This window comes from Mastigoproctus giganteus, chromosome 1 (genome assembly GCF_048544385.1).
Source record: "Mastigoproctus giganteus isolate SK-2022 chromosome 1, ASM4854438v1, whole genome shotgun sequence".
Lineage (NCBI taxonomy): Eukaryota > Metazoa > Arthropoda > Arachnida > Uropygi > Thelyphonidae > Mastigoproctus > Mastigoproctus giganteus.
This window is the reverse complement of record NC_143575.1, coordinates 127,790,014-127,802,380: the sequence shown is the minus strand read 5'-3', so window position 1 is coordinate 127,802,380 and position 12,367 is coordinate 127,790,014. Positions and strand designations below refer to the sequence as shown.

General features: G+C 38.1%; 1 protein-coding gene across 3 annotated transcripts in view; it reads left to right on the top strand.

Moving 5' to 3' along the window:
- Positions 1–10,223, top strand: part of LOC150091130 (mitochondrial intermediate peptidase) — a 323,378-nt gene extending 313,155 nt beyond the window's left edge. For all 3 annotated transcript variants that reach the window (XM_090382168.1, XM_090382159.1, XM_090382176.1), the window contains exon 15: positions 10,054–10,223. In XM_090382168.1, coding sequence (XP_090238294.1) covers positions 10,054–10,136 — 83 coding nt within the window. In that variant the 3' untranslated portion in view covers positions 10,137–10,223. The remainder of the gene's footprint in view (positions 1–10,053) is intronic.
- The last annotated feature ends 2,144 nt before the right edge of the window (positions 10,224–12,367 follow it).

Sequence of the window (12,367 nt, the reverse complement as noted above, 5' to 3'; positions counted from 1 at the left end):
ATACTTGACACTAAAAAAAATATATATCCCGTTATAACTGTCTTGGGAGATAAGTTAGGGTTATAAACTGAAATTGAAATTTTATTTAAATTAAAAGAAATCATGATTCAGACCAGAGCAGCAAAACAAAAGGCTCAAGCTAATGGAAGTGCTGTGGCTCAGGGGAGAACTAAGGGGGGCAGTTGCCTTCTGAATCACAGCCTTTTAAAATGCACAGCTTGCATGATGTTTGTGGAGCATTCAGGTACGGGACATGATATTGCCATGGGGGATGTTTTTGTGTGTGTGCGCGCGATGCAAGGAGTGTATCGAAATCGGGCAACAACTCAGCGTTCTTATGGGCCTATATGAGAGCTTGAAGGACAGGGTGGATGCCCTCGATGGAACTAAATTGAGGGGCCCATCAAGCTCTCAGCTGCCCACATCAATGCCAGAGCTTGCACTTGGTCATCGCACAACACAGCGACAACCCCCAAGGCAGAATGCACTGGTCCCAAAGGAACTAGTAGTTGTTGGTGACTCTATTGTCAGGGAAACGGGGAACATCCTTTGTAAAAAGGATAGGTGGAACAGGACCAGGGTATGTCTGCCAGGGGCAAAGGTTGATGACGTTGTAGAGCAGATATCATCTTTTAAGGGCACAAAAGGTGATATAGTTACACGTTGGCACTAATGATATCAAGAGTAGGAGACCAGCAGAATTGCTTAACAAGTACAGGTCACGGTTGAAAAAAAGCCGTGAAATAGGGTTGACTTTGAAAGTGTCTGCAATTCTGCCCAGACACGATAGGAGGGAGTATATGATGAGAGCCTTGTCGATCAATTCGGCCCTGGAAAGATTGTGCAAGGCTCAAGGGGTAGAATTTTTATCAGCCTGGACTGTACTTGTTAACAGGAGAGATTGCTTCTACAGGGATGGGATACAATTAAATAGAAACGGTGCAAGAATATTTGCTGATGCTATCGAGGCATTGTTAGGTGGGTCGGAAAACTGCTAGCTTGGGGGGAGACAAAGACGAATAGATTAACAGTAGCTACTGGCAGAGGTGAAAGAGATTCTTGCACTGCTTCTATTGGAATGAGCAGAAGCCTGAAAAACAAGATGCAGGATATTTCAGAGACTGCTGGGAGTCATTGCGGTACAAGTAAACACATGGGTTGTGTTAGGGTAGCTAAGAATAGAAATAGGTCCATGTATACTTGCGTGTACACCAATGCTAGGAGTTTAGTAAATAAATTTGATGAATTTGAGGTATTGCTCAAAACATCAAAGGCAGATATTGTTGGGATATCAGAGACGTGGTGTCACACAGATATAAGGAATGTAGAACTGGAATTCGGGGAGTACAACATCTACAGAAAGGATAGACTGGATAGGAAGGGAGGAGGGGTTATGCTATTAGTTAAGAAATACATAAAATCCTAGGAAGTGAAGCCAGTAGACATCGCTGGACAGTGCAGTGTTGAGTCAGTTTGGTGTGACATAAGCATTGGGAGATCAAAATTGAGAGTAGGAGTGTGCTATAGGTCTAACGACTCTGATGAGTATAATAAGAAACTGTACAGGGAAATAGTGGGCCAGTAAATCAGAGAGTCTTATAATGGGAGATTTTAATTTCACAGATATTGACTGGAATTTGGGGGCTGGTCACTCACACTAGCAAGGCTTTTGTGGATTTATTGGATGATTGTTTTCTACATCAGCATGTTCGGGAGCCAACTAGAGGGAGGAATACTCTTGATTTGATTATCAGCAGTGATTCTTCATGCATTAAGAATCTGCAGATAAATGAACCACTAGGTGGCAGTGATCACAGTGTGCTGAAGTGGGATTTACTCAAAGAGGTAACTACCATTAGGGGTAAAGGGAAGGGTTATTGCTTTTGTAAAGGTAACTACGATGGACTGAGACAGTATTTAAATTCTATACAGTGGGACCAACTGATGATGTTACCAACAGCAAATGCAAAATGGGAAGCATTCAAAGAACTTATCTTGGGAACTACTAGGCTTTACATACCAACTAAGAAATATTGTTCAAGGTTTAGGCCTAAATGGATGTCAGATGAACTAATGAGGCATATGGTAGAGAAGAAACATGCATGGTATACATACAAATTAACACATGACACAAAAGCCTATGATAGATACAAGTTGATCTGTAACCAAGTTACCAAGGAGATTAGGCAGGCGAAGGCAGATTACGAGAAATCTTTGGCAAGGGATGCAAAGAAAAACAGCAAAGAGTTCTTTACTTATGTAAACTCTAGAAGGAAGGGGATGAATCAGATTGGTCCACTTGATATCGATGGGTCAACTGTTGATGATCCTGCTCAGGTAGCTAACAAACTAAATGAATATTTTCCATCGACATTCACACACGAGGATTTATTCAGCGAGGGGAATGCCAGAGGTGTATTCAACTCTGGCAGTAAGCTAGAGAATCTTGTAATAACTGAGAGTAAAGTGGAGGAGAAACTGTTGAAGATAAACACAAGAAAGGCACCTGGGGTGGATGGGATCTATCCAGTTATATTAAAGGAGGCAGCAAAGGAAGTAAGCAAACCCTTAGCCATAATTATGAGAGCTTCCTTGGACTCAGGGGAGGTACCCATAGACTGGAGATGTGCAAATGTGACCCCAATTCACAAAGGAGGATCAAAAGCTGACACAAGCAATTATAGACCTGTGAGTTTAACTTCTGTTCCAGGAAAATTAATGGAGGCACTAGTTAAAGAAGCACTGCAGGATCATTTAGACAAGACTTCAGTTATAGCTCGGACACAGCATGGTTTTGTTAAGGGGAAGTCTTGCCTGACCAATTTGATTGGATACTATGATGCAGTCACAAAGGAACTGGATGCAGGGAATAACTTTGATGTTATATATTTGGATCTTAGAAAGGCTTTTGATACTGTTGCACATGGAAGACTGCTGCACAAATTGGAGCAGTGTAACATTGGAGGCAAATTGCTGCTGTGGGTAAAGGGGTGGCTGAGGGGGAGAAGACAGAGAGTGGTAATCAATGGACACTGCTCGTCGTGGACTAATGTTATTAGTGGAGTCCCTCAGGGCTCAGTGTTGGGTCCATTATTGTTTTCTGTATTTATAAATGATATTGATGATGGTATATCACGCTTAATGTCGAAGTTTGCAGACGATACAAAGGTAGGCAGGGTTGTCAAGGACACTACTGACACTATGCTGCCGCAACAGGATCTGGAAAGGTTGAGCAGATGGGCTGAGATGTGGCAAATGAAGTTTAACATTGACAAATGTAAAGTACTACACATGGGAAACAGCAACCCCAGAGCAACGTATCAACTCTGTGGTACTACACTGACAGTGGTAGAGAATGAAAGGGACCTGGGGGTGGTTGTGCAGGCAGATATGAAGTTCTCTGAGCAGTGCAGACGGGCTGCAAGAGTAGCTCAAGGTGTATTGTCAATGATATATAGGAATTTTTCTAGCAGGGATAAGGAGGTGATTATTCCCTTGTATAAGGCAATGGTCAGCCACACCTAAAGTGCTGTATACTGGTCTGGAGGCCTCATTTCAAGAAGGGTGTAGAGCTGCTGGAACGAGTACAGAGAAGGGCAACAAGATTAGTGAATGGAACAAAGGGGTGCTCTTACAAAGAAAGGCTTAAGTTTTGCAAATTACATTGTCTGGAGACTAGGCACCAGCGAGGTGATCTGATAGAGGTGTATAAAGCCTTGAAAGGTTTGAGCATGCTCAATGCTGATGGCATTCTTCCTCTTGCTCAGAATAATCACCTGAGAGGGCATAAATTCAAATTGAGGAAAGACAGATATAGGATAGATGTGCGGAAATTTGCCTTTAGCCAGCGGGTGGTTGGTTGGTGGAACAGACTTCCATCCCTTGTCGTGGAAGTTGATAGCCTAAATAAATTTAAGACTCAGCTGGACATGTATTTTGAACGAACAGAGGGGTGAAGTGGAAGTGGTTTTTTTTTTTTTTTTTGGCTGATGCTGCATAAGCTTGCTTTCTTGCATCAAATGCCTCTACTAATGCTAATGCTAATTGACAAATGCAAAAGTACTGCATATGGGTAGAAATAACTGAAGAGAAACGTACCAACTATGTGGTATTACACTCAGGGTAGTGGAAAGTGAAAAAGACCTACCAGTAATTGTGCAATCAAATATGTTTGCTGACAGTATAGATAGCCTGCCAGGGCAAGTCATAGTCTTGTCAATGATATATAGGAATTTTGCTAGCAGGGATAGGGAGGTGGTTATCCCATTGTACAAGACAACGATCAGGCCACTCCTAGAGTATTGTATATTGAGAAGAAAGGCTTAAGTTTTGCAAATTACAGTGTCTGGAGACTAGGCACCAGCGAGGTGATCTGATAGAGGTGTATAAAGCCTTGAATGGTTTAAGCATGCTCAATGCTGATGGGATTCTTCCTCTAGCTCAGAAAAATCACTTGAGAGGGTATAAATTCAAATTGAGGAAAGACAGATGTAGGATAGACGTGCGGAAATTTGCCTTTAGCCAGCGGGTGGTTGGTTGGTGGAACAGACTTCCATCCCTTGTGGTGGAGGTTGATAGCCTAAATAAGTTTAAGGCTCAGCTGGACAGGTATTTTGAACGAACAGAGGGGTGAAGTGGAAGTGGTTTTTTTTTTTTTTTTTGGCTGATGCTGCATAAGCTTGCTTTCTTGCATCAAATGCCTCTACTAATGCTAATGCTAAGTCTGAGGAAGATGGTTTATATACACATTATTATTTTTTTATTATTAATATTATCCATAGGGTGCAAGAAAATCTGAGGCTTACGAGGCACCAGCCAAAAAAAAATTCTCTCTCTCTCTGTCAGGTAAAAAAAAATTTTACAGTTAGTCAGTCAGATGTAGAGGGGAATCGCCAAGAAAGAGAATGATGATGATCTGCAGCTCAGGACCTGGGTGTGTCAAGCCCATACTCACCAGATGTGAGCCAAATGGGTTAATGGTATCAGGTACATGTGTAGGGGCTTATATAACAGATGGTATTTTCAATTATGAAGATGTCCTTCATGTAATCTTGAACCTTGAATAAGGGAAAAATAGCAGTCATTTCTTTTAATTTCTTAGTTTATGCAAAACTATGGCAGCATACTGTCATTAGTGTCATTGACAACCCAGCCAACCATCATTTGGCATCATATCATCTGCAAATTTAGACATTAAGCCTGATATAACTTCATCAATGTCATTAATAAATACAGAAAACACAATGGATCCAACACTGAATCCTGGGAGACTCCGCTAATAAAATTAGTGCACGAAGACCTGTGTCCATTGATAACTACCCTGTCTTCTCCCACTCAACCATCTCTTTATCCATAGCAGCATTTAGCCCTTAATCCCATACTGATCTAATTTGTACAGTAGACCTCCATGTGTAATAATATGAAAAGCTTTCCTAAAATCCAAATATATGATATCAAAATTAAATTTTTGCATCCAGTATTTTTGTGACCACATCATAGTATCCAATCAAATTGGTCCGACAATGTCTAGGTGATCTTTCAGTGCTTCTTTAAACAGTGCCTCCATTAATTTTCCCAGAACAGAAGTTAAACTAACAGCCTTTCATCCTCCTTTGTGAATTGGGGTCACATGTTCTCATCTCCAGTCATGGGTACCTCCTGTGTGTCCAAGGAAGCTCTCATAATTATGGCCAAGGGTTTGCTTTCTTACTTTGCCACCTTCTTTAATATAACTGGATAGATCCTATCCACCCCTGGTGCCTTTTTTATATTTACCTTCAACAAATTCTCCTCCACTTTGCTCTCAGTTATTAAAAAATCATTTAACTCGCTACCATCGCTATTTAAACCTCTGGTATTCTTCCCGTTCCTGAATAACTCCATGTGTAAATGTAGCTGCAAAATACTCATTAAGTTTGTTAGCCACTCCATTTGCCATTATTTGAATCGGTTCAGTGACAAAAAATATACCAGTTATGTAGACACTTATTTGTTGTGGATGATCTAAGTATCTCCTGTCACTCACAAAATATGTGCATGATTGAGCGATAGATACAGGGTGCAATAAATAAAATAGAAGCATGAAACAGAAATAATGGCTATTAAACCTCTGTACATAAAACAGGAATTCATTTTTGTAGAAAATGCAGTTTACATCCTGAACCTGAACTAAGGCTTGGAAACCATCTGATTTCCTTTGCTTCGAGAATCAGATTTCTTGGTATAATATTTAACTTCTTGGAACCTATAAAAAATTCCATGGTTCAGTTGTCTGAAGAAACTAAATATCCCTCAAAGCCATATCATCCATAACATGTAGTGCTGATCAGTATAAATAAGATCATAAATTGATTATGCTTCATGATATATGATTCTGAGATGGCTTAATCGCATTCATCATATCTAGGTGCCTTCCACACATCACTGATTCAAAGCCTGTTTTTAGAAGCTAATGAACCTTCACTTACTCTGCCAAAATGAAAAGTAGTTCAGTATGCGAAATACTCTACAATCTGAAATGGGAAAACCTGTTTAGAAATAAGCCAACAAAAAACAAACCATCTGGCATATGTCTCTGAAACCCGTTAAATTTCTGACAGCTAAATTTTGACAAGATAGAATCCAACTTGACTCCCACAGATTCCCTCCCACCAGTTCAATTGTACAAAGATATATATGAACACTCTTAGCTTTAGGATAATATAAGCTTTCAAAATGAAACCTTAAGCAGTTGTGTGCTGATCATGTGGCTGGATACCCACATAGAAATATATACAAACAGCTCCATCAGCTTTCAATACAATGTAGTGTATGCACTACTGAGCTGTATTCTATACAAGTTGCCATATCAGATTTTTCAATTATCACTTCCTTGCTGTACATTATATATGCAGATTTATTAAGTGCTTTTCAAGCTTTACAAACTGAAACCATCCCTTTGCATCCCATGCTAAAAAAAAATAGACTGCTGTCAGTCAACTGGAGAGAACACAAACCATCAGAATATGTTGGACTCCTGGCTATACTGGAATTACAGAAAATAAATGTACATTTCTTGCTGCTAAAATTGCCACAACACTAATTGATACTACAGCTGATAATACAACACAGCCAAACTAAAAATAACAACAGATGTGGAAGGACCAAAGTAACAACAAACTCCTTCAAATTTAGCTTGAACTATAGTCATGGAAGTGAGGGGGCATGAATTCAGATTGAGAAAGGAAACAGGAACAGTACAGAGCATTCACTTCTTTCTATAATATCTATGGCACTTTGATTATAAAAGAAATGTTAGAAGGTAGAACATTGCAGAAGTTTTCCTCTTGTATGACTTTTTCCTATTATAATCAGATTTAATCTGCCAAAGCAAAATAAAGATATATGCATATGAGTATATCTTTTCAGCTGGATCCTTTTGCAAACATCATATGGAAGGCACAATATGGCCTAAATAGCTAGTGTGCTAATAAATTCCAACTTTTGTACATTCATGTCCATGAATGTACAAACGTCATGCCCACAGCAGAGAGCTTATTTCGAATCGAATAGCACTTGATGCTATACTAACTATTATGTGTATTATATGTGTTTCTTTGACACCTCACAGACAACTTTTGAACTCAAAATTTGGGAAGCTGTTTATTGTTCATTAATTGACCATGAGATGTCTTTAGCCCTGATTGTTGGAAATCTCATCATTCAGGGCTGGTTACATTAGGCTTTATGCAAGACATTGTTACACTGTTTAGTCATTGTTGCAAGCAACTTGAACAAATTGAAACAGTTTGTGTTTATGCATATCTAAATTGAAAAATTGACCTTTAGTTCTGGAATCTAAGGTTAGAAAGCCAAAATATTGAAATACTGATTATTTTACTAACAAAAATATCAATATTTTCATACTGAAAAATAGTATGAAATGCTGGTATTGCAGTCCCTATTGTTAACAAGACATTGTCTGCTTAACATGTATTTGCCAGACAATGTCTGTATAAGCAATATTACACTATTTGTGTAACCACACTATCCGTATGAGGTGATAATATATAATAAAAACTCAAAAAAATGCCTTTTTTCTTTTTATACTTATATTTTATTAACAAGATTTTCTTCCCCAGTGTGAACAATTAGCACAACACAAGACCAGTAGCATGCACCAGTATATTTGAACAGCACTCTTAGTATAACATAGGGCATTTTTGTTTTGAAACAATATAGGTCTGTACTAAAGAGCTATTCAAACACACAAACATCAAATGTCCTAGGCCATACTATGAGAAATAGCTCCATGTCAGACTTCTGCAAATTGCAGCCTTTGGAGACTAGGCACTTGCAAGGTGATCCGATTGAGGTGTATAAGGCCTTGAATGGTTTGAGCAGGCTCAGTGCTGATGGGATTTTTCCTCTTGCTCAGATTAAGAACCTGAGGAGCATAGATTCAAATTGAGGAAAGATAGTTGTAGAATAGATGTGCAGAAGTGTGCTTTTAGCCTGCAGATAGTTGATTGCTGGAACAGACTTCCATCTGTTGTTGTGGAAGTTAATAGCTTAAATAAATTTAAGGCTGAACTAGACAAACATTTGGAGTGACCGGATGGGTGGAATGGGCAAGGGTTTTTTTTTGGACTGATGCTGTATAAGCTTGCTTTCTTGCATCATATGCCTCAACTAATGTCATGACTCCAAACTTCATTGTTGACACTGTGAACTCTGGCAGCAAACATTCTCCAGGCATCCTCCATACCAGCCCATCTAATTTTAACATTTTGGATTAATAAAATTTGTCACTTTAGGACTGATTTCCACTACTCTGTGAACGAATTATAACATTCATTGCACCATTAAAGGCATGACTGCTTATTATGGCTCCTGTTAGCTTATGTCTGAGACTGTGGACTCCATAATAACGGAGCATGTTTGTACAGAGACTTCAAGTTCTGTTGAAGCATTAAACCCCTAAGTGATATTTTGCAGGAATGTGTGATGGAATTATTATGCTACCTTTCAGAGACCACAAAGGCACATGACCAGAGGGTTGCCTGGAGTGAGCTGTATTGGTTTTCCTATGCATTGCCGGTCAGTGGTGGTGTTTGTGTGTTTAGTGTTAAGTGGCACCAGGGGTTTCCCCCATCTCCGCGTAGTATACATTGTAGGTGCGAAACAGAACACTGTTAATGCCAGAGGTTTAAAGGTATATGGTTCTTGTATATGTGTAGTGTCGTGTTACTGTTGTTCCTCTGGTCATTTGGCCGCTGGGCCCCTAATGGGACCCAATGTCCCCCCCCCCTCCATGCAGGCACCATGATATTGTAGGCTGTCCACAATTGCACGAATTGACAAGCCAGCAATTTAGCATCTGACAATAATATCTCTTTTGAAATCATTTGGTACAGCCCTATGTGCCATGAAGGGAACAACTTACTTGTATGGCTCACAATGCCTTTATTGTCACAACGCTAATATACACTAAAAGTGACACCTTAGTCTGTGTTACTTTTTTATTGGGGAGGTCCAGTGGACTCTGAAAATGGAAGTCCAGATACTCTTTAGAGGGTGGTGTGCAACATGATGATTACAGCCTCTTGAAAATTTCTGAAATTTCAAGAGATTTTCATAAGATTTCTGTAAGTTTTTGAGAATCATATATAACCTTTGCCGACAATAAAATGCTACGAACTTAGATTTTTTTCTCTAATGATATAAGTGAGAATGTTGATATTATACATAAGTAAACTCAAAACAGGTAGATACTAGATATCCAGTAATCATTTGATTGATTTTTTTTAACAAATTTTTCTCTGACATAAAATTGAAGAATACTCTGGGGTGCTCCATTTTTTTTTTTTTGCATGGAACACTTGGTACCTTTCTGAGTAATAATAGCAGCATACTGTTATTAAACCTTAACTTAACTTTCGTTTTCAGCAATGCACTTGGAATTGATGTCATGCATTGCTAACTATAATTTATTATATAGATTTGTGCAGGTTCTGATATGATTGTTAAAATCACTCATGAAAAAGTATTTATGAGTTTTATTTCATTTGACAGATTTTCTTGGCAAAGAACTTAATTCAGCTTCACTGTGTGAAGCACTTATAAAAGATATTGATGGCAATAAACAATTCATGTGAACTTCAGAATGCAAAGTGAAAGTGACAATTGGATAAATTTTCTTTCGGTTGTTGTAAGTAGCTAATAAATCAAATTTTTCTATAGAAGGAACCTTTGGTTAGCGTTCATATTTCATAAAATTCAAAGAGTTTAGATCACAACTTAAATTATAAATAAAATGAGCTAATAAAATCATATTGATGAATATTTACATATATAAAAACTGCAGCAATTAACAACCCACAGCAGGATCAAAGCCTCCTCAAAAATTCATGTCGAAGGAAATGGACCATAATCTGCCATGCTGGTCCAGTGTAGGTCGGCAGCTTGACCATATTTAGCAGTCGGGGGCTTGAACCCTGGCCTACTCAAAGAGCGTGCGCTACTGCTCTCCCGCTCCTGACCACTCAGCTACGGAGGCCTCCTTAGGGTCTACCTATATATTTACATATATAGATAGACCCTAATGTATATGCTGTTCTTAATAATCCTTACTAAGCAGATAGTCAATTTCTGTAGAAACCTGTGTTATATATAAAAGATCTATTTTCTTTTATTATTGATAATGCAAATATAAAGTACAGAAAGTTAGATATATTTAGAGTATATATAAACAATTAAAAATGGAGTAGTACACGTTTTTACAGCTTAGAAAGGTAGTCTGTTTTTTATGCCATTAGTTACATTTTGGTGAAAGTGAAAATCATATTGCTTAAATATCTTGTTTATATATAGTTTTCTCTCTAAAAGTTACTGTTTGCAGGGTGTTTTTTTTTTTTTTTTTTTTGTTTAATGCTTTAATTCTAGACTACAAAAATGTGCAAAAACACTTTCAGCTATAATACTGAAATCGATTGTAAAAATACTAAATTAAGAAGTGATGTGCATCTAACAGTTAACAGTAATGAAATTAAAATTGTTTCTAATGTAAAATTCAGCCAAAATCCATAAATATAAGACAGTAATGTGATGAGTATTATTCTGGCCATTCAGCAGCTTGTGCGTGTGGCAAGGTAATTTATATATCTCTGGATATTAAATTAAATTAATTTTAAAGCAAAGTTCTCCACAGTTGGAAATATGTCTGTGGAATTGACACAACTGGCAAGGAGGAAGCTGGCATTGATGTATCCAGTATCCTTCCCATCATGGGTTAATAGGGTTAGTTAGGAAAATTTAAATAATAATGACATACTGAGTAACAATTATACAGTCATGGTGTTCACTGCATAATCAATGACTTAGTCAATGAGTCACTGAGAATTAGTATAACTCAAAATAAATGCTGTAGACATTAAAATATTCTATGCATGATTTTTTATTTTATTTTATTTTAAGTGAGCTCTTCAATGTCCCTAACAGGGAATGCTATACTAACAGAGTTAGCAAGTTTGAGGAATCATTTGATTACAGTGTTTAGAATTTGAATAAATTTATAGAGCTGACTATTAGGGTGTAAGAACAGTGCAGTGCAGTGTTCTGAGATTTTCTGGCAATATTTCTTATTGGTAGTGAATTTATAAAGTTCTACATTGAGTGACTGTACAACTTTCAGAATTTGCCCTGGGAGAAATCTATCAGCTGTGTGAAGCCTATTTATTTCTCTTGGTTGTTAGGGAAGGATAGAGAGTGTGATTCTCCAGTGAACACTTTTTCCCAGATCAGAAGCTGAAATACATCCTGTGAGTATATTTGCTGTTCAGTGAGTCTTCTCTCAAAGATTGAGCTATGGAGCCTTGGTATTTTTAGGGATTGAGTAGCCAGTATTCGTAAGCGTACAGTGGTTTGAATGTAGTGGGGAGTGCCAAAACCAATGTTTCTGTTCCATACAGGGCTTGCAGTAGACAACTGTTGTAATTTACTTCTTCATAATGCTAATATCCCTGATATAGAGATGTTGCTTAGCTTGCTATCTAAGTTTAGCCATGTTCAAGTGAAGAGCATCTAGATGATTTTGAAAGTTCAGGTCAGGATTAAATAATGACTCCAAAATCAGTGTTATGAACACATTAGGGATCCAAGTAGTGGTATCATGGGCAGTGCTCACTTGAGGGAAAAGGTCATTTGGGTTGATTTTGTTGAGTTGAGACAGCCCAAATTGGTGTGAAACATGCTGAACCATCATTTAGTCAATCAAACAGATCGACTGTGATAAGATTTATATTATCAGTAATACACATAATTAGCTTAATATCAACATAGCAAATTGTCTTGTTCTCCCATGTACCAGAGGAACAAGCAGAGCAGTAAA